The sequence below is a fragment of the Aulonocara stuartgranti genome (genome assembly GCF_965226115.1).
Source record: "Aulonocara stuartgranti genome assembly, chromosome: 12".
NCBI lineage: Eukaryota > Metazoa > Chordata > Actinopteri > Cichliformes > Cichlidae > Aulonocara > Aulonocara stuartgranti.
The window spans coordinates 38,217,628-38,241,191 of NC_138948.1; the positions used below are offsets into that span (position 1 = coordinate 38,217,628).

General features: G+C 41.6%; 1 protein-coding gene and 1 long non-coding RNA gene across 3 annotated transcripts in view; one reads left to right on the top strand and one right to left on the bottom strand.

Annotated features, from left to right (window-relative positions):
- Positions 1–261: 261 nt before the first annotated feature.
- On the bottom strand, positions 262–19,826 carry LOC309719322. Of its 2 annotated transcripts, none has more exons than XR_014280224.1 (3): positions 19,781–19,826; positions 978–1,069; positions 262–281 (listed from the first exon to the last, which is right to left on the bottom strand). It is a non-coding gene; the product is annotated as an uncharacterized lncRNA (long non-coding RNA). The 2 variants fall into 2 exon arrangements; XR_014280225.1 differs by lacking the exon at positions 19,781–19,826 and adding an exon at positions 1,275–1,519.
- abca2 (ATP-binding cassette, sub-family A (ABC1), member 2) overlaps positions 3,299–23,564 on the top strand; it is a 108,829-nt gene continuing 88,563 nt past the window's right edge. Inside the window, exons 1-2 of the mRNA XM_082555294.1 lie at positions 3,299–3,689; positions 20,507–20,600. Coding sequence (XP_082411420.1) covers positions 3,624–3,689; positions 20,507–20,600 — 160 coding nt within the window. The 5' untranslated portion in view covers positions 3,299–3,623. The remainder of the gene's footprint in view (positions 3,690–20,506; positions 20,601–23,564) is intronic.

The window sequence follows — 23,564 nt, forward strand, 5'->3', positions numbered from 1 at the left end:
CTACACTTATTTTTTAATTCTACCAAAGTCCAATATTTAGATTGAGAAAAGTTTATATAATTATTTATCCTTGTTGTGCAAACAAGCTGCAGAACTTAATAAATATAGAATTTGAAAAATAACAAACCTAAAAAGAAACACTAGGTACGAGATACATGAGGACCTGTGATACGGTGATACTTTTGGTAAACAACCATGTGACTAACATGTGAGTCTCACCTGCTCTTGTTTCACCTCTGTTCTGTCCTCATTCTCCATCTCCCTCTCTCTCCCTCTTTGTGCTGACAATCATCAAATATACAGTTGAAACCGCATATTTATGTACTCTTCAGATCAAAAACTTTTTTAATTGTAAGATCAAATCAGACTAAATGTTTATTTTTTTTAGGTTGATAAATATAAAAACACATTTGTTAACTTTAAGAGTAAAGAGAGAAACTATCTGTATTTCTTAATTGTAAATGGCACCAAATTGTATTCAAACTGAGCCACACTTATGGAGCTCCACAGTTCTCTTCCTGGTGTTTTGTTGACATCTCTTGATGTTCCCATGTCACAGAAACAGGCTCTGTGTTTTGCCTTGTATGCATCCACAGCTGTGCCACCAGTTTACTCACATGGACTCTACGGACCAATCAGAAGCTTCTTCAGCTCAGGATGGAATCGTCTGCAGTTTCTTATTAATTAACAATAAACTTAGTGTATATGTACTCCTACATTTGATGAAAGTGATAAAAACAGAAGCTCTGTCTCTCTTTATTCTGACATTTAACTAATTCAAAAGATATTTCAATATTTATCTAAAACAAAAGTTTACTCTAAATTGATGTTGTACAGTAAAATTGTTTTATGTTTTCTCCATAAAGTGTAAATGTCTGGTTACAACTGTGAATATCCTGCTGTGTACTGAAATCCCTCGTTTTGCATAGAAATATACTGAACAACATACAAAGCATAATATATAAAATAACATCTACCTGAGTTTTTCTTTGAAAGAAGCTCCTTATGTCCATTGTTGTGTTCATCAGTACATAACTGAAACGCTTTGTTTAGCCGTGGAGGGAAACAACTGAAAATATGAAATAAACACATGTAAGCTGAGACTCTCTAAATAAACAGCTTTGTTGTTGTTCGGCTTTTCATTTCGCCATTTGTTGATTCACTTGAAGAGCGAGTAACGTAATATTGGTCAAGTGATCAGTTTGATATCAATCTTTCGTGATACACCGTCATATTTACATTATTTGTACAGTATGAATGATTTGCTTTGGTACCTGGTCAAACTTAAGCTCTCCTTAGTATGGCTGGTTCCGTTTCTCTAACAGCGCACTCGCAGGCAGCAGCTGCCCCGCCCCCTCGCTCAGTGCCTGAGCTCGGATCATACCAATATCAGGGGGGATTCACGCACAGTCGTAAATTCCCACAGTGTGCACTATGTGCTTCGAATATTGTGTGTAGTTTTTGTTTTATACAGTTGTCAGCCAGGCATCTAACTATGAAAAAATTACACTCCAAAAGACCCCGGGCTTCTGACAAAACAACCCGGGCTTAAGCCCAGTAAGCCCCCCCCCCCCCCCCGCTCCGCCCCTGGTTTTGAGTTATTTTTGATAAAACTTTGAGGACATATAGAGATGGGTGATGTCAACCATCCACTAACATCTGGCTTATGTCCACAGAGGTCTTCAGGGTCTTTTACTTAGAAACAGATATGTTAGAAGTGTGTATGGATGTAGAAAGAACCGTGTCCTGTGTCAGGCTACTTAAAACTACATGTGTCATTGTTTGTATTGCCAACATACAGGAATATGTAGGGAATGATAAATTGGGATTTGAAATAGCACATAACTTTATTATAACTTTGTTATGTACGTTACAGTAACAGGTTATAATTGTTGAAATACATAACTATTTCACATGTTTACTTAATATTTAATAATAAACAATGAAATGAATGCTACACATGTTCTACAGGGTGGGCCATTTATATGGATACAGCGTAATAACATGGGAATGGTTGGTGATATTAAAGTCCTGTTTGTGGCACATTAGTATATTTCAGGGGGCAAACTCCTCAAGATGGGTGGTGACCATGGTGGCCATTTAGAAGTCGGCCATCTTGGATACTTTATTGTCATCTCTGCTACACACAGTCCAGGATATAGAGAGACGAGACGACGAGGCTCCAGTTACAGCAGTGCAAGTAACCAAACAATAAATATAAGAGTAAGAAAATAAATATAAACTTTAGGACTCGGGGTAAAGGATCAATAACAATTTAACATTTATAATTTACAGTTTGCTGATTTAAAGTCTCACACAAGCCGTCGAAAGGGGAGGGGCCAGCTGCTTCCAAATAGAGCACATTTCATTCATAATGATGTAAATCCAAGCCCATTATCTATTCATGATTTGAGTCCTGGGTTGTGGGAAATCCCAGAAATGCACCCTACACAAAGTGATTCTGTGAACTAAGGTGTAGGTGTGTTAGGTTAAGTTGTGGTGATCCTCGAGTTGGGGGATTTGTGTTCATACTGGAGTGCAAAATTAAAACCAATGGAAGACGGACAAGAAACGTTCAAAGCCATCAGCTGCTCAGTTTAGAAAAAAGAGAAAAGAAGAGGAGGAGAAACGAACAAAAGATACAGGTAAGCAGATGTGTGATTGGATAATGGCAGGTCATCCTGAAACAATCAGAATCAGAATACTTTATTAATCCCTAAGAAAATAATGTGGGTAGAGTTGCTCCAAGAAGAAATGGTAAAAATAGTAACAGTAACAGACTAAACTCCAAGCAACACATTATGTTACAGGTTTTAATATCAATTAGTCATTGTCAGTTGTTGATTTCTCTCTCGAATTATGATGGCTGTTTGGTAGCTGTTTGCATACTATGCATACTCTCTCTCTCTTCATGTGTGTGTGTGTTTCTCTGGTGAAATTCAGTGTGGTTCCGACAACAGTTTTATGTTAATGTACAATCCTTAATGTGTTTTGTGTGTGTGTGTGTGTGTGTGTGTGTGTGTGTGTGGGTGGGTGGGGGGGGGGGGGGGCGCCAGAGGGAGTGTTCGCCCGGGGCGCCAAACAGGCTAGGACCGCCACTGGTCAGAGGACAGATAAAAGGTTCGTCCAGTAAAGAGGATCTATTCACAACTTCTGTAGAGGGAAACAAGTGTAATCCTCACATTTTGACTTTTTAATCCAAATAGATTTTACTACTTTCTTTTCGTAATGTGGCTCTAATGCTCCACCGTCCAAATCTGAGTCAAGAGGCTTTTGTTTTGAAAGGTCTATCGGAAGTCTGTGGTTTGGAGCTTGCCAGGCTGCTCCCAAACTGCTTTCCTGTTCCAACTCCAGCAGTTGCATGATAAAGCAAGACTGTGAAGTGTTTACAGAGGATGACACTCAGTCCCGTCACGCATTTTGCCGCCGCTCTCGGATAAATGCTCATTTTTCCTTCCGCCTGCGCTAAAATAATAATAATAATATTGTTATTGGCTGAATCGGATCCAGGATGCCCAGAAACGGGATAGAAATCCCCTTGTTTTCTAAATCCAGCGTGACGTCACCGCCGTTATGCTGATTTGTTACATTTAGGACACCGTGAAGTAAAAGTGAGAAGGAAAATGGGATTCCTGCACCAACTCCATCTTCTGCTGTGGAAGAACATATCTCTGAAGAGGAGGGGGCCGGTAAGTGTGGCTGTGTTCTGCCCCGCTGCTGCATTGCCCACAGATGATATTTGGACTAATTCTACCTCCGCCCGCTTCGGTCTGCATATGTTCCCATCAGGCATTAGGATAATACCGCAGCGTGAGAGTGGCTGGGTGTTGCTGAGCAGGAACGTGTACTGTGCGTGTGTCCGTGCTGGCGAACAGGTTGCTTCGACATAAACAACTGTATGAATTGTGAGCAGGCCTATGCAGCGTCTGTGAGCCATGTTGGCGTGGCCTGATCACGATTATGATTGTGATCATATTCAACAGCTGTTGTAGTATTTTAGAAATATTACAACATGTTTGATGTCAGCCTGAGAACGTAGGCTGTAACATGTTGTTGTCATTGCGGAGCTACTTCAGCACCACCCAATGAAACATAGATTTGATATGAACTTTTCTCACATTAAGATTTATGGCAACAGGAATATTGTGAAGCTTAATTTTGACTGCAGTGTTCAGGTAATTCATATATGCTGTGTGTGACATAATGGTGATGAAATCATTCTGCTCGAGCAGGGACAGGTATTTCAGCTTCTTGTTCGTGGAGTCAAACTCTGGAGTTGCTTTTGCAGTATGCTTTGGGTCGTTGATCATCACCAAATCACAACAGCAGTTCCCTGAAGTGCACTTGCACTCAGACAATCCCTTCTGAGTAAGTACTTGGCAATGAAAGACAAACTGGGACAGAACCAGGGTTAGGGAGGGCCCAGGACCGTACTCTACTCTTTATCAGTTATATCATGTATACACACCTGTAACCCAGTTCCACTGGCGGCCATACCTGTCCCTGTCATAATAACGCATCCATCATGTTTGACAGATAATGGGGTTTGCTTTGGATAATAAGCTGTTCCATTATTTCTGGCCTTTTTGTCATCATTCAGGTACAAACTAATCTTGGCTCCATCGGTCCGAAGCTTTCCTGTGATAAATGTGCTGGTTATTACAAAGCTTTTCAACTTGAGCACTCAAACCACTTGGAGTACAACACTGTGTTATGAAACCTTCTGTATTTACATTTTTACACTTGATAATGATACTCCCACCTCCTTCAGAGTGTTCTTGACTAGGACAGTGTGTTTTGAAGGGGTTTACCATGGAAACATTTTTGCAGTTGTCCACTATATTTGTCTCACATGGTCTTTTTGGTGTTGCTGGAAGACACCAACAAAATGTAGCCGTGTCACTGATAGGTCTGAAGGGAAGCGGGCCTCGCCTGGTCACAGAACTGCTTGATCAGTCGGTAGTTTTCTTTTTCTTTCTCTTTAAACGTAGCCGAGGCACCACGCGGCAAAAACTCACAATCTTACGATTATATTTGGCTTATTTCTAGTCAAAATAATCTCATGACACTTAAAATTAAAATTCCAAACAGCACAAATTCTATTCAAAGCAAAAAATAAAGAACTGCCAGGAAATATTCAGAGTATGTTTTTTTTGAAAGAAGGAAGTTATAATTTAAGGGGTTTTTGTAACGTCAAAACAGGGAAGGTTTGTACTACAAGAAAAAGCTTTTGTGTTTCTGTGCATGGAGTGAAACTATGGAACAGTCTGAATATGGAATTAAAGCAACGTCCAAACATAAAACTGTTCAAAAATAGTTATAAAAATATGATCTTCTCGAACTATAAAGAAAAGGAAAATATTGAAATTAATTGAATGTCTCTATTTAAAAAACAAACAAACTCATGTGATATTATAGTATATAGTAAATCAGAAATCTGTTCACTATTTTTATTACAAATTATAAGTAAGGAAGCTGACTAAATATTAACTGATAATTTATGGTAAAGGGGTGGGATTAAATAAAGTGTTTACTTCCTCCCTTTCAACATGTAAATTAATCAGAATGGTTTTTTTTGTATGTATTTTTTTCTCTCTTATTTTCTTTTCTAAATGTACCTGTATATTGTTCACATGTTGAAATAAATTACCAATCAATCAATCAAAATAAGACACAATCAGCTACAGAGAAATTTCAGTAAGATATAGAAACTTGTTTTTATCTTGTATTAAGCGAAAAAAATCAGCCAATGGAATAAGTGAAAACTGTCCAGTTTCGAGATGCAGCTTTGTGTAGATGCACAATATAGAAGACATACATACATGTGACAGTAACGAAACCCAGGGCTCTGCTGTAATGTGGTGTCAGTCTGTGGTACCAGCAGCTAGCAGTGTGTCTGACCTAGATCTAGTAAACAGAAGTGGGCTGGCATGGTATCTATGAAGACCACGAATAGCTGAGGACTCGTAGAAAAAGATTTTAAATGAAGAGATAACACAAAAACGGAAACACAACAGGAAAGGGATAAACCATCTGCACAGGAGAAAGGAGAGGATACGAGAGAGAAAGACTTTAGAGATGGAGGGATGAAGAATGAAGCTCCTGACTGATAATAGAGCGAATCTGTAGAGGAGCGTTTTAAGGACCACCGAGGGCTTGCACCGGAGACGTGACATGACCTCGAAATCCTTGGGTTTCAAAGTTCGACTCGACTTCAGGGCATTTAGATGCAGTTTGAGCTTCTGATTGTTCTGCTCCACACATGGATGAAGTTACTGACGAGGTTCGGATCTCCTTCACCAACTGTGTGTAATTTACATGCTTACAGACGAGGCTGTGTTCCTTACACAGACACATCCACAAGGCCTGACCGTGTGGTATAGGAATATTAACAGATCTGCAGCGTGTGCTATGTAATACATGTTAAATACTCATACCTGATCAAAACTAAATATAAACCTGTCCTTAAATACTGAAAACCTGGTTTCACAGAGAGAGTGCAGCACTGAACTTTCCTGCATCCAGCTGTTTGTTGGTCTGATCAGATCAGATCTGATATCTAAATATCAATGGTCAATAACGGTGACGTGAGAACACATTCGGGTTCTGGTTGGACTAAAATGTGAGGAATTAATGGTGAATTTCTGTTTCAAGTTTTATGCACAATGAAAGAAGTGTGTGATTTTTCAGTTTGTTTGCTGTTTTTTGGAGTTATCACAGTTAATTGTTAAAAGGACAGTTAACCTAAAAAATATCTAAATATCTCTTTTCTGACAAATATCGAGCTTGTTCCAAATGGGTTAAATGAAGACTTGGTTATTTTTAAATATTCACAGCAGGCTGTCCACGAGGTGTTTATGCTAAGACTATTAAAGCAGTTCTGATGCAAAATACTGGAGACAATGAAAGGCAGCTCAGAGCTTTGTCCACAGAGTGCCTGTTGTGAATGGACGCTGAGTTTCAGGAGCTTGATATGATCCGTTATGAAACGTACTGCAATCTGTTGGTGAAGAAGTGATGACAACAATTTGGTAGTTCTGGACCATCATCATCTTTTGCCTTTTGTGATGGTTTGTTTTTCCACAGAAATGCTAAGATGTTTCAGTCAGGTGACTTAAACCAAGAACTGGAGGATTTATTAGGGGTCAGTGAGAGTTGATTTTAGGCTGAAGGTAAAGACTTCAGTTTTAACTGTTCAAATATCAGAAATTCAAAGTCAAGCAAGGAAAAAATGCATGGAACCACATTTTTTGGGGGGGGGGGTTTCTACAGTATGGAAGAAGTATACGTGGCAGTTATGTTTGTGGAGTGCATGGATGAAATAAAACTGTCAGCACTGAACCACCTGACTGCCTTTCCAAGTATGCCAGCCCTGTTTCACAGCCTGTTGAGGAAAACTGCCTGATCAGCTGTGTCAAACACTGAAGTCAAGTCATGTTACTTAAGTATTGATTAAAATCCTATTCATAATCCTAAGCTTCTTGTGAACTGTTTTTAATTGTCAGACTGAAATGAATCAGTACGTTTCTGTGTTCCATTAGCTCTATAAGATGCCTGCTAATTATGTTTTAGGGGTAATTTGCAGATTGGGAGGTAGTTATGATAGAATATACAATCGATTTCCAATTAAATATTACAGAGGTGGCACTGACATTCACTGGAACATGGTTAACTAGATTTTTAATGTTGTTGAAGACAAGCTACAGGTTACGTTTCATAGTGGGAACCATTTGATGTTAGTTAGTCATTAAAAAAAAAACACAACTGTCTCATATAAAAGGAGGTAGAGCAGGTCATCTGCTGATCAGAAGAACATGTCTATGTAGGTTCTCAGTCATCCACATCATCGTAGTCTAAGGACCTTGGACATGAAAGCAACTGGACTTCTTTAAGGTTCTTGAAGACATTTCAGCTCTCCTCGGAGAAACATCTTCAGTTCTAAAACCAAACGGTGCAGAGTCCCAGGCATGTAAAGCCTAGTGGGAGTTTTACCTATTGATCATGTACCTCATCACATGAGCCAAGGTGTGAAAAAAGGGTGTGGGTTATTATGGGCCGAGGTTTCGGGTGCAACCACTGTGAGACCTTCCCTCACTCTATCATGTGATCACCTGATGATGTAGATGTGAGTGGATATTAAAGTGTGTGGGTAGTGATCTCAAAACTGCATTGTTGGTAGCAGACAGTTGTTGTTGGTTTAGAGTAGGGCTGCCACGATTAGCCGACTACTCACGATTACGTCGACTATCAAAATCGTCGACGACTAATTTAATAGTCGTCGCGTCGTTTGAAGCTTTGTAAGATCCCAAAAGACGCAGGAATAAGTAGTTTGGTTTAGATTAAAGTTATAGTTTCTACACAGCTGAATAAACATCAAGCAGACAGCTGATCATCAGAAGTGTGAGATGCTCGAGAATTTACTCCGGTGTCCTGTTATATTTTAGATAGCAAGGAGTTTATTAAACTTCACCGAAACAATCTGCAAATGTCATTAAAATTTAATAAACTATCATCTTGTCTTTATTTTTAGTTAGCACCTTAAACACTTAAAGCTGTAAGCTAATGATAGTTATATAAGAGCAGATGCTGCTGGTGCAATAAGCTGTACGTTTTACGTCCAATGGATGATGATCTGATTAGTCGACTAATCGTAAAAATAATCGGTGACTAGTCGACTATCAAAATAATCGTTTATGGCAGCCCTAGTTTAGATGCAGATGAACAGCTGAGTCTTGTCCTGTCACGGGGCTCTTCTATGTTGTGCCATGAGTTCATGCAGTGGCTGTTTGGTTTCTCTGAGGTCTGAGTACTACTTGTTGCACTGCACAGCATACACTGTCTATATTAGGTTTGGGAGATTTGTTCTTGGGATAAACCAGTGTTTGTCTGAGGGTGTGGCTGGGTGACCAGGATGTCATGTATGAGCTTCTCTGATAAACCTGTTACATAAGGGATGACAGTGTTGTTCCTTTGCATGGTCCTAAATTACTCCCAGTTTGTTTTCCAGAGGGTGGTGGGAGTGAAAGAGGAGGTACTGGTCTGTGTGTGTGGGCTTCCGGTAAACTTCAGTGTTGAAGTTTCCAATGTTTACAGCACAGTCCACAAACAGGAAACTGTTATCTTTATGTCTTCCTGGTGAACTTTATGTTTCTATCCACTGAGTTGATGTGAGCAGTGAAGAATTCCACTTTTTGAGTTTTTATTTTGACACAGGTGCCATCCATGTATCTGTACCAGTGGCTATATACTGTCCCTGTAGAAGAGCCAGGAGCCTTTCTTTCCTTTTTATTTATTTATTTATTTGCCTGTCCCGTTTGGCTCTTTTGCCATCAGAATTATTGTTTAAAGGCGAAGAAAGATGCCCAATGGATTTACTTTACCAAATGGACCATCCCAGCCTTGCCGTAATGGTCCATTTGATTCACCTTTTATTGTTTATTTTATTTTATTTTATTTTCACTTGCTAAATACGGGACAGATTTGACTGGGGAAAAGAAAAGGGAGAAAGAAAGAGGGAAAGAAAAACAGCGGGGAAGAGGGACGGGGATAAAGGGCAAAAAACAAAAACCAACAAAACAAACAGACAAAAAATCCATCTCACCTGGATCACCTGTTGAGAAAGAAAAAAGAGAAAACAAGCAGAAGAAAAAAAAGAGCAACATAATAAACAACATCACGATGATATATGGGAATATGACAGTAAATACTAAATGTTAAACATTATTGTGCAGCACGTAAGATCGACAGCGCACAGTGTGCTTATGGTAGGAGCCAAAAAGGGTGTAGTTTGTGGGTGTGATCACCCGTGTGTACACCTGTGAGCATGGACGCGCTTGTTTTTAAGAGGTTCCTTCATGTAATGATCTGCTAGAGGGTGTGGGGGGGCCACAGCCCCGTCCTCCAGGGCATGAAGCAGGTATGGAGGAGATCAAGACTCCAGACATCCAGAGGCCCCCAGAACACAAGAGACCAAGGAAGACCAACAGAGGGGCAGCCGCGCCACTGTCCCAGTAAGAGCTGAGGAGAGTCCCAGATGAGGGCTCACTCAGCAGCCGCGGAGCAGAAGCCAGGGGGAGTTGCAGTGATGCGCCCGTGAGCTCCGCCGGCAGCCAGCCGTGCCTGAGTGACCGAGCCCCAGGCCGAGAGGCCGGGGGCACCCCACCTCCGAAGTGGCCCGAGCGAGCCCCAGGCTCCAGGCCCCGATAAGCGGCCGCCAAGGAGTGAGCCGGTGTGTACCTGGACGCCCATCCCCGGACACAAAGAACCACCAACGCACCGATGTCTGAGGGAGTCCGCCACTGGCAGGGGAAGTGGTGGTAGGGGGAGATAGGCCTCCAAACCTTGGAGGGCCTGAGATGTCCCCAGAGAGGTGGCGTCTGATACCCAACCTGACGTATAGACACAGAAATACAGGCACACACAGATACAAACATCCATTCCCACCCTCATGCTCTCATATGCACTTACTCCACACTCAACCAACGTGGAGACAGACCTAAAGAGACGCTGTACACACAATCACACTCCCCAAGCGTACTCTAAGCCCCAGGTCTAGGTACCCTTGCCCCTGGAGGGGGAAACTGCACCCAGACCCAGGTAGTGTTACCCTGGGGTGGAGAGAAGCAGACCGCCCCGACTCGGCAGCAGCAGGGAGGCCCCACACTCCAGACCCCAGTCGGACGGCCAACTCCTCCTAGCCCCCCTGCTCCAGCAGGCCGCAGAGAAGACTCCAAACCTCCCTCCACCCGCTCATATGTAGTGTTGATGCATGTGTGTTCTAAGGTGCATTTATAATGGATTGCATTTATATAGCGCTTTTCAGGACCCCTCAAAGCGCTTTTACAATACCACTATTCATTCACTCTCACATTCACACACTGGTGGAGGCAGCTACAGTTGTAGCCACAGCTGCCCTGGGGCAGACTGACAGAAGCAAGGCTGCCATATCGCGCCATCGGCCCCTCTGGCCAACACCAGTAGGCGGTAGGTGAAGTGTCTTGCCCAAGGACACAACGACCGAGACTGTCCGAGCCGGGGCTCGAACCGGCGACCTTCCAATTAAAGACGAACACACAACTCTTGAGCCACGATATTTAGAACCCAGTAGGGCATGGAGCTACCTGCCAGAGAGCAGCAGGTAAGCACATAGCCCCTCCTGATAGCCCTCAATGTCTACGTGTATTTAAAATTGAGAGGTGGGCAACGACGCCAGGGGTGAGGTGTACACCCTGATGGTCTTTTGGATTCGGTCTAGCGTGCCCACCCCCAAGATCCTATATGTATGTGTAATGAGAGTGTGAGTAATGTGAATGTCTAAGTTGTGGGATAAAATTGAGGCAGAGGCAGCCAGAAGGGGACAGAGGGGGGGAGTGCCTCCCCTGCACCCTGGTGACATACCTTTACCCCAAGGCCCTGCATGTGTGGGTGGTTGTGGTGGAGCGGGAAGAGGGAGGCAGCTGGAGATGGGGAGGGAAGGAAGGGAGGGGCAAGTGACCCCTCCCTGGGGCCAACTCCCCCCGCTGACCCCAGTAGGCACCCCCATACTCTGCAACCCGCCAGGGAAAGGGGGTCCAGGCCCATCCGGACCGGGGCCCAGTACAGCAGCGCCCGCCAGGCCCCACAGAGCCCGGGACAGCCCAGCCGACCCCACCTCAGAGAAAACTGCACCCACCCCGTCATCCACTCATCTTCCAGACTACATAATGGTAAATGGTAAATGGCCTGTATTTATATAGCGCTTTACTAGTCCCTAAGGACCCCAAAGTGCTTTACATATCCAGTCATCCACACATTCACACACACAATCACACACTGATGATGGCAGCTACATTGTAGCCACAGCCACCCTGGGGCGCACTGACAGAGGCTGCCGGACACTGGCGCCACCGGGCCCTCTGACCACCACCAGTAGGCAACGGGTGAAGTGTCTTGCCCAAGGACACAACGACCGAGACTGTCCGAGCCGGGGCTCGAACCGGCAACCTTCTGATTACAAGGCGAACGCCCAACTCTTGAGCCACGATCGCCCCACATAAGACAATAGACGCCCAGGCTGAGATCTTCCTCCACCTCTCCTGTAACTCCTCCTCCTGCAGAGTGAGTTCCTGAAGAGAGGAGAGCTCCTGCAAGATGTAACAACCTCCCCCACCAGTTGAAGAGCCCCCCAGGTGGCTCGATGCACCGGCGGCACCCTGTGCCAGGGCTGGGCCCCCATACACCCACCCGCCCATAACCCCGGCAACACACCAAACAGGACCCAAGCCCCCGAGGCCCGGCCAGGGCCCCAGCCCAGAGACGGAGCGCCCCCAGAACCTCACGCCTGTCCCGGACCCACCCAGGGGCAGCCAGGCTACCAGGTCAGTAACCCACGTCCGTCAGCACAGACCCTCCCCTAGCCCCGCTGCACACAGCCGCAAGGAAACCGTCACCTAAGAGCCAACAGAGCCCTTAATAGTCCATGACTGCTACCCCGGGTTGACCCCTCCAAGGAAGAACCCCCCAACACCCTAAGCCTGTCCCTACCCCCACACCAATCACAACAGCGAAGGTGGGACTAAACTATGACCCCCCCACCCCCACTAGGTGATGGAGCTGATCAAAGGAGCCCAGAGCAATTGATCTGATGTGGTGGCAGAGGCTGTATCAAGACTAATGTAATCTAATAGATAATTTCTATATTGGTTAGAATTAAGATTATTTTTATTTTTCCAGTTCATGAGGACTGTTTTCTTGGCGATGCATAGGGCAGTGAAAACCATATGGGCGATATTCTTTTCTGAAGTGACATTATCTAAGCTGCCCAACAAACACACTAAGGGGGAAGTTGGAATGTTACATTTCAGACACTTTGATAAGTCTTCACATATCTCGCGCCAAAACTTCTGAACTGGAGGACAGAACCAAAGAGCGTGGATATAATTGTCCGGTGAATTGGTTTGGCAGTGTGAGCAGTTGTTGGTAGACGTAAAGCCCATCTTGAACATCCGATGACCTGTATAGTGCACTCTATGTAATATTTTGTATTGAATTAATTGAAGACTGGGATTTCTAATTAGATGAAAGGTTTTTAAGCAAATCTGAGACCAGAAGTTTAGGTCTAAGTTAACTGATAAATCCGCTTCCCATTTTGCAATAGGAAGTGATATTGATTCATCTGTTTTAGAAAGCATTCTGTATATTTTGGATAGTAATTTGGGGGGTTTAAGAGTAAGAAATTGAACCACACTTGGTGGTGTTTGTAGTTCAACTTGACCCGGTTTAAATTTCTTTTTTACTATGGATTTAATTTGTTGATATTCTAAAAATCTTTTCTTGTTGATCCCATATTGTGTAACTAGTCCGTCAAATGAAATAAATTCTGTTCCTTCTAGTATATGTTCTAAATATTTGATTCCTTTATCACTCCAATCTGAAAAGTTTATCATATTATTGTTTTGTAATATGTCAGGGTTGTTCCAGATAGGTGTATGTTTGCATGGGATTAATGAAGACTCCGTCAATTTTAGAAACTCCCACCATGCTGTCAGAGAAGAGCTGATGTTGATGCTTTTAAAGCATTCATGTCGTTGGATGTTTGAGCTGATAAATGGTAGGTCTGAGATCTCTAGATTATTGCAGAGTGCTTGTTCTACATCTAGCCAAGGTTCATCTAAGAGGGTGTGTTTTAGCCATCCTGAGATAAACTGAAGCCTGTTGGCTAAGAAGTAGTGCTGAAAGTTAGGCAGTTCTAGTCCTCCTCTATCCTTGGTCTTTTGTAGTGTTTTTAAGCTTATACGTGGGGGTTTATTTTTCCAAAGGAATTTGGACATACATGAATCTAGAGATCTGAACCAATCTTGTGGCGGTTTAGTTGGGATCATTGAGAATAAATAATTTATTTTTGGTAAGACCATCATTTTTATAGCGGCAACCCTTCCCATGAGTGATATGGGTAGACATTTCCATCGAGCCAGATCATTAACTCTGGTTTCCTGGGTCTTTTCACGTGTTTTATGAATAAATCTTCTTTTTTTCGATACCGGTACTAGTTTTATTTTGTTGTATTTATCCGCAACACTTTAAAGGCCGGTCCGTGAAAATATTGTCGGGCATAAACCGGTCCGTGGTGCAAAAACGGTTGAGGACCGCTGCTCTAGGGCAAGATACTAACCCCAAGTTGCTCACTGATGCATCCATCAGAGTATGAATGTGTTTGAATGTTAGATAGAAAGCACTTAAGTATACAAAAAAGTGCCTTTGTGAATGAGGCATGTTGTCTAAAGTGCTTTGAGTGCTCTGGGAGAGTAGAAAAGTGCTGATTAATTGATGATGTTGACTATAAAAATTCATCGACGCATCATATACTTATACCAAAAATGTTGTTTTGTAACTGCAGTACACTACAGGTAATATTACAGTAAACCTTTTACACCTAACTTGTTAATCTGTGGGTTGGACTTTATCAATATTCAATTAAATAGTTTAAATGGCACTGAACACTACTCCACCTGAGAAACTATAATATACAGACATTAGTATAATTAGTTTTTGTCTAACTCTGTTTGTTCTGTTATATTAGTAGTAAGCACAGGCATTTATATGAGACTGTCCTGTATAAGCTCATGCACCTCTAAAAGTGCTGAAGTCGTGACAGAGAGCATCTTCAGCATGTTATCAGCAGCTGGGAACATCACCTCAAAGATAAGAGCACGCCTCACTCCAGGGCATGTCCACTGCAATCGTGAAGTCATGAACTGAATCATCTGTAAGCTTCGGAAAATTGTTTCTTAGGACTGGAAAATAAAATCTTTTTGATTCCATTTAAAGCTTTATTTGAACTTATGGACAGAACCCATTTTAGTTTCCTATTATGTTTTTGTTTGAATACTACTAGCACTTTAATTTGTATTATCTGATATTTTTATTTATTTCATTCTTAGTGTGGCGGTCCTATTGAGATGTTAAAAGTACATTTGATTATTTTTAAATTCATGTGTTTCCTGTTTTAATTTGCTGTGGGATGAGACAACAGGGTAATATTCACAGGTGGGCAGACGTGAGCAGATGATTCTTATTTTAGAATCAATCCTTTTACACTTCCCTTTTGAACAAGCATGTGGCAACAGTCGGAAAGGCAAACTTCCTTTTAACAGGATGAAACCTCCGGGTAGAACCAGGCTCAGGGAGGGGCAGCCATCTGCCACCACTGGTTGGAAACATAGTTGGTAAAAACGAAGTAATGCATCATGGGATGTGCCCAGCAACGTCTTGCGCTAAATAACTAAGAGAGAATTTAGGATCACCCGATCCAGCCCTAACTATATGCTTTAGCAAAAAGTAAAGTTTTAACTCTAATCAGAAAGCAGAGATAGTGTCTGTCTCCTGAATCCAAACTCGGAGATGGTTCCATAGAAGAGGGGCCTGTAGAGTGTGGGGTTAAATGCTTTGGTTTATCCTGCCTCTTGCTCAAACAGGATTAAAAGTGCAACCTTTATGACAACATCTTTTTTTGTAGGATGAATCGAACACTGCTCTGTTTCCTGTGCAGCCAAAAGTGCCGTAAAAGCACCGCATTGATTCTGATAGTACAGGGTGGGCCATTTATATGGGTACACTGTAATAACATGGGAATGGTTGGTGATACTAAAGTCCTGTTTGTGGCACATTAGTATATGTGAGGGGGCAAACTCCTCCAGATGGGCGGTGACCATGGTGGCCATTTAGAAGTCGGCCATCTTGGATACAACTTTTGTTTTTTCAATAGGAAGAGGGCCATGTGACACATCACACTTATTGGTAATGTCACAAGAAAAACAATGGTGTGCTTGGTTTCAACGTAACTTTATTCTTTCATGAGTTATTTACAAGTTTCTGACCACTTATAAAATGTGTTCAATGTGCTGCCCATTGTGTTGGATTGTCAATGCAACCCTCTTCTCCCACTCTTCACACACTGATAGCAACACCGCAGGAGAAATGCCAGCACAGGCATCCAGTATCCGTAGTTTCAGGTGCTGCACATCTCGTATCTTCACACCATAGACAATTGCCTTCAGATGACCCCAAAGATAAAAGTCTAAGGGGGTCAGATCGGGAGACCTTGGGGGCCATTCAACTGGCCCACGACGAACAATCTACTTTCCAGGAAACTGTTCATCTAGGAATGCTCGGACCTGCACCCATAATGTGGTGGTGCACCATCTTGCTGGAAACACTCAGGGAACGTGCCAGCTTCAGTGCACAAAGAGGGAAACACATCAGCATGTAGCAATTTCAAATATCCAGTGGCCTTGAGGTTTCCATTGATGAAGAATGGACCCACTATCGTTGTGCCCCATATACCACACCAAACCATCACTTTTGTTGTTCCAACAGTCTTGGAGGGATCCATCCAATGTGGGTTAGTGTCAGACCAATAGCGGTGGTTTTGTTTGTTAACTTCACCATTCACATAAAAGTTTGTCTCATCACTGAACAAAATCTTCTGTGTGAACTGAGGGTCCTGTTCCAGTTTTTGTTTTGTTCATTCTGCAAATTCTGTGCGCTGATCTGGGTCATCCTCGTTGAGATGCTGCAGCAGCTGGAGTTTGTAAGGATGCCATTTGTGAGTAGCTAATATCTGCCGAAGGGATGTTGGACTAATGCCACTCTCCAGTGACATGCGGCGAGTGCTATGCTGTGGGCTCTTGCTGAATGAAGCTAGGACAGCCACTGATGTTTCTTCATTAGTCACAGTTTTCTTGCGTCCACATTTTGGCAAATCCAACACTGAACCAGTTTCACGAAACTTAGCAAGCAGTTTGCTAACTGTAGCATGGGAGATGGGTGGTCTCGTAGGGTGTCTTGCATTGAAATCTGCTGCAATGACCCGGTTACTGCGTTCACCAGATATCAGCACAATTTAGATCCGCTCCTCACGTGTTAACCTCTTCGACATGTCAATGACTGTGAACAAAGAGAAACTTGTAAATAACTCATGAAAGAATAAAGTTACGTTGAAACCAAGCACACCATTGTTTTTCTTGTGACATTACCAATAAGTTTGATGTGTCACATGGCCCTCTTCCTATTGAAAAAACAGAAGTTGTATCCAAGATGGCCGACTTCTAAATGGCCACCATGGTCACCGCCCATCTTGAGGAGTTTGCCCCCTCACATATACTAATGTGCCACAAACAGGACTTTAATATCACCAATCATTCCCATGTTATTACGGTGTATCCATATAAATGGCCCACACTGTACTATACTTGTTAGAACCAACAGTCACTTGTGAGGACACACAACCTGGTCCTCACAAATAAGATTTGAAGGCATTTTTAAAGCTCAAAATGTGGTTTCAGTGTCAGGGTTACAATTAGGTTATGGTTAGGTTTAGGGTAAGGGGTAGCCATTCATATTTAATGGTTAAGGTTGGGTTAAGGGGCAAGGGAAAGCATTATGTCAATGAAGGTCCTCACTAAGATAGCTGAACGGGGTTTCCTGTGTTTGTGTGTGTGTGTAGACTCAGACACTCTGAGAAAAAAACCTGTTGTTTTGTTCCCCAAGAAATGAAAAGTAATACAGTTTTAAAATCACATTAAAATCTCCTTATTTCTAGCATTTTTTTTTCAAGTGTACCAAAGTTGAGATGTATGAGAGTGCTGCCAGATTAAATGGATCATCTATAACAGAACTTGATATGTGAGAAGAGACATTTTTGTTTATTGTAACCTGTGTCAGTGGACTCTTGTCTCTGTCTAAAGAGCCTCTTTGTCTGCACTAACCTTCACAAACAGAACGCACACGCAGCAGCTGGGTGTGTATCTGTGGGCATCCAAGACAGAAGCACAAAGACATCATGGTTCCAGTAGTTCTGTGTGGACAGTGTTACGAAAGAGGAGGCTGTCAGATTCAAGATGATTCATGATTCCTGGAAAGAATCGAGGCCTTCATTTGGCTTTGTTAGCACACACCTTTGTTTTAGATTTCATTAAATGAAATGCACTGCAGCTGCAAGGGGTCCATGTCCAGGTTAAATTCAGGAGTGTTGAAAGAGAAGATGACAAGAAGTTGCCCTAGATGCCAAAGAGCTTGATGAAATTGCCTTGAAAATTTCTGGAGTAATTTCTGAGAATTATTCTGGTGGTCAGAATGCACCCTGATCATCTCACATTTGTAAAGAAATGTGAGGTGATAAGCACGCAATCTACTGTGAACCTTTGTTTTAAACTATGGTACTTTTGTCAGCATCTTTTCATCTCATCTCCTCCTCTGATTGTGAGGCACATACAGAGGCGGAGCCAGACATTTGAAACACCTGGGGCTTAGCCCTAAAGGGTAGTATGCATGTGGGATTTTTTTTTTTTTTAGAATAGGTAGAATAGGTAGAAATGACTGAAAGATTAATTGGCTCTGTTTTGAGTTTTGTTCAAAAAAGAATGACTTCATGTAGGAAAAAAATATATCACATATACAGGACACCTTAAGCTAGGTTTTTAATTAAGCAGCAAGGCAGAACAAAATCAGGGCTGTATCAAGACACAGGGACTAAACCCCAATTCAACCAGACCCAGAACTGATCCGGAATTAAAACAGGACTACAACAGTTCAAAATCAGGACTACTTGGGACTTAACCAAGACAGAACCAGAATCAGAACTAGATGATAGCAGCACTAAAAATCATCATAGACCTGCACTACACTTATTTTTTAATTCTACCAAAGTCCAATATTTAGATTGAGAAAAGTTTATATAATTATTTATCCTTGTTGTGCAAACAAGCCTGCAAAACTTAATAAATATAGAATTTGAAAAGTAACAAACCTAAAAAGAAACACTAGGTACGAGATACATGAGGTCCTGTGATACGGTGATACTTCTGGTAAACAACCATGTGACTAACATGTGAGTCTCACCTGCTCTTGTTTCACCTCTCTCTGTGTGTTCCTCTCTCCTTCTTTGTGCTGACAATCATCAAATATACAGTTGAAACCAGATATTTACACACAAACACTTTTTTAATTGTAACATCAAATTAGACTAAATGTTAATTTTTTTAGGTTGATAAATATAAAAACATATTTGTTAACTTTAAGAGTAAAGAGAGAAACTATCTGTATTTCTTAATTGTAAATGGCACCAAATTGTATTCAAACTTGAGCCACACTTATGGAGCTCCACAGTTCTCTTCCTGGTGTTTTGTTGACATCTCTTGATGTTCCCATGTCACAGAAACAGGCTCTGTGTTTTGCCTTGTATGCATCCACAGCTGTGCCACCAGTTTACTCACATGGACTCTACTAACCTATCAGAAGCTTCTTCAGCTCAGGATGGAATCGTCTGCAGTTTCTTATTAATTAACAATAAACTTAGTGTACATGTACTCCTACATTTGATGAAAGTGATAAAAATAGAAGCTCTGTCTCTCTTTATTCTGACATTTAACTAATTCAAAAGATATTTCAATATTTATTTATTTTATACTGAACAACATACAAAGCATAATATATAAAATAACATCTACCTGAGTTTTTCTTTGAAAGAAGCCCCTTATGTCCATTCTTGTATATCAGTGCATTACTGAAACCGATTTATTTAGCCATGGAGGGAAACAACTGAAAATATGAAATAAACACATGTAAGCTGAGACTCTCTAAAGAAACAGCTTTGTTGTTGTTCGGCTTTTCATTTCGCCGTTTGTTGATTCACTTGAAGAGCGAGTAACGTAATATTGGTCAAGTGATCAGTTTGATATCAATCTTTCGTGATGCACCGTCATATTTACATTATTTGTACAGTACAAATGATTTGCTTTGGTACCTGGTCAAACTTCAGGTCTCCTCTGTCTGCCTGGCTGCGTTTCTCCAACAGCGCACTCGCAGGCAGCAGCTGCCCCGCCCCCCGCTTAGTGTCTGAGCTTGGATCATACCAATATCAGGGGGGATTCACGCACAGTCGTAAATTCCCACAGTGTGCACTATGTGCTTCAAATATTGTGTGTAGTTTTTGTTTTATACAGTTGTCAGCCAGGCATCTAACTATGAAAAAATTACACTCCAAAAGACCCCGGGCTTCTGACAAAACAACCCGGGCTTAAGCCCAGTAAGCCACCCCCCCGCTCCGCCCCTGGGCACATATCTTGCAATGGACTGTACAGCAGACGTGGCCTATCAGCCTGTCTCTGATGGTGTCTTTAATCTGTAACGTGCCCACAGAGCAAACTAAACTGCACTGCACAGCCTGCTTTAGAGTAACGGCCACATAAAAAGGGTTTGGCATTGCAATGAAGAGGAGCTGTGCAGGCTGGACATCTTTCTCACTCCCTCACCGATGTAAAAGATTGATATCTTAAAGTAAGCAAACTCTGTAAAGTCTATTGTGAAACATGATCTACGAACTGTGTGATGGGAACTGACAAGGAGAGTGTAATGGTAAAGACCCATGACTCAAGATCACTGACCTGAAACTGGACTAGGTTTAGCCCAGATTTCATTGAAATGGAGTGAAAAAATAATCCTGTAAATTATCTTTCTTGTTCCGATTCAGTGGGTGCTGGCTTTTGAGATTTTCATCCCGCTCGTCCTTTTCTTCATCCTCCTGGGTCTGAGGCAGAAGAAGCCAGCAATTCCTGTCAAGGAAGGTAAGCAGAGTGTTTGAGAACCTAAAGACTCATGAAGTGGGAAAATTGTATTACCAGTAGACATGGGGGGTGGAAGCAATACATTTGACTGAAGTTGCTAATACCCAGGATTAAACGTCTACTGTATCTATCCTCAGAATCAACAACATTTCAGCACTCGTACTGCATCCTGCTGTTTACAGCAGTGATTACAGCACAGGTATTCTTAGTGTCTCCATGATTTAGGTTAATCTAGTTTGTCGAAGCTACATAAACATTTCATATTCAAGTTCAGCATGTTTAGAGAATATTTTTATATATATTATCAATTATAATAATCAAAAAATGTTAACCTAAAGATACATAAAAATGACTAGACCAGCATAATAACTGTGTGAACAAAAAGTGCAGGTGTCTACCAGACAAAGCAAATCTTTCAAGCTTCCTGTCGGTTATTTCATTGGTTAATCGAGTAATTGGATAAGAAATGTTTTTGTTTTATTAATGAACATAAAATAAATATTTAAAAGAGAAAAAAACAGCTATTTCAAAATGAACTGCTTATTGGTTTCCAAATTAGAAACTGGTCATAAAGGACTGATTTTACAATTCACTCCGTATATATATATATATATATATACATATATATTAGGGATGCAACGATACCAATTTTTTCAAACCGATACTTGGATCTGAGTACTTGCCGATACAGAGTACAAAAACCGATACTTCTACCACACACACAGACAAATGCAATGAATTGGAAGAGAGGTTTTATTTTATTCTCTGCCGATAATAAATAATATCTTAATAAAAAAGACCACAAAAAAATTTCAAGTGAAAAATAAGCACTTCTGTTAAATTATTGCAGAGTCTCCACGTTGTAATTTAACAAAATATCACTGAACTATTGGCACTGTCTCGAGCTTTCAGAATAATAAATAAACACTTCTGTTTGGAATAAAATAAATACAAATTAGGTTTGAGAATAAAATAAACTTTTAAATTATTGCAGAGTGTCCATATTGTAAACAAACAAACAAAATAACGAAAGTATTTGGCATTGACGAACGAACTCCCCATCTGCCCGTGGATCATCAGTCCACTGTGCCGTTAAACCAAGGACTGACATCGCGCACACACTGCTTGTCTTTACCTCTTTAGAGAGTTTTGGCACCATTATCTCCCTGATGTGTGGGCAGCTGGGAATTTCATATCGCAGCTCGAGTGTGCTGAGAAGAATCCTATGTTTTCCACGGCCGGCATTGGCTGGTCATCCAGAGCGATAAAATGAGTCAGAGCCTCTGTTGTTTTAACTGCCCGTGGATTTTCTCTTGACATTTTTCATCGCTTTTCCAAAACCTGAGTTAAAGTTGGCTGTTCCGGTCCACACTGCTGACATTTTGTTTAGCCTAGCTACAGCAGCCTCCAGTTTCTCTTTTTTTATCTGGAGCTGCCAGTCTGACTCATCTAACCCTGTGCCTGTTTAGCGCGGGATGTCCCCCTAGTGGCCAATCTAAAAAACTACAACAGAAATGACCAGCCACCCTCTGATTAATGAAATAAGTTAGTATCGGTTCATGGTATCGGTTAACTGTTACGAGTATGAGTGCACACACATTTTACAGTATCGGCCCCGATACCAGTATCGGTGCATCCCTAATATATATTATACATATTTTTTTATGTGGGCGAAACTTGTTTTTACACGATGATGACTGAACACGGTCGTGCATGAAACACAGCACTGAGGATTTTGTATAATTGAGTTACTCTAATTACTCGATGAATCATTGCAGCCTTAGAATAAAGTATGCCAGTGCGGTGAATGCAGAGGGTTGCCAGTGAAGTGGCCAATACTGACTAGAATAAATGTGTTTCTATTTATGGCTTAAGTTTACCATAAAGGGGGTGGAGTTATGTGCACTGCCTTAATACTCCTCATTTTTGGTCAGTACTATTACCAGGAGGAACTTAAGTAAACTTGATATCATTATTCAGCTCCTGCTTCGTGGTGAGGCAGCAGCTGCTGCTCCTCACTGCCTTCAAAGGTAAAACATGCAACATCAAACTGCTTTTACTAAATAAAAAACGTTGGAAAGGAAGCTGCAGACCAGCCGACAGTAATACCTGCAGCATCATACCAGCAGCTAATTTAGTCTTATATGGACCCTTTATACTGTCCTCCCACTCGATCCACCAAAAGTATGAGATCAACTTTTGCAACATTTCCTGTTTTTGTGTTCGTAGTTCATCTGCTAGTGATGTGTCTGCTCAGCTGTTAGCTGGTTTTTCATGTGTAACTGTTCCCTGTAGCCATCAGAGCACCCAGTTTATTTGATTTCTTTGTCTTTTATTCTTTTATTTTACATTTCTTTCTTTCTTTTTTCTGTCTTCCTTTCTTTCTTCTGCATGATGCATGTTCTCAACATTTTGGATGGACCAGTGTGTAAGTGTCATTGTGCATTTGTTTTATGCTAACAGATTATATAACATACACTCTGTATATTGGAAGGCCGAGCTCTTCCCGGGACCCGGATTGATTCTTTGGCTGTTGGAGATTTCTTTCACTTTGATTTAGATTGCTGTCAGATTTGTTTGAGTGATCATCTTAAACTGTCCCTTCTGTTATCTCTTAAGGTTGATTTTTGATACAAAGTCAAGAAACGAATTCATGGTTTAACTATAAATGGAGCATTTTAAATGCACCACAGAGAAAAAGACTGAACAGGCAGCCAAGTTTGATGCATCTTAAATGTAGTGATGTATAATCATGTCTCATAAAGGAAACAAATGATCAGGTGTACACACACACTGGTGTATATAGTTGTGGTTGCAGTTGGGCACACTACTCACAAAACCAAAGGATGTAGATTGAAAAAGCCAGTTTCATATTCCCTCTGAATCTGTACATTGGACACATTTACAGGCTACTCAAGACATTAGATGGTAAACAGTATTGTTGCCCAGTCAGGAGCCGGTACG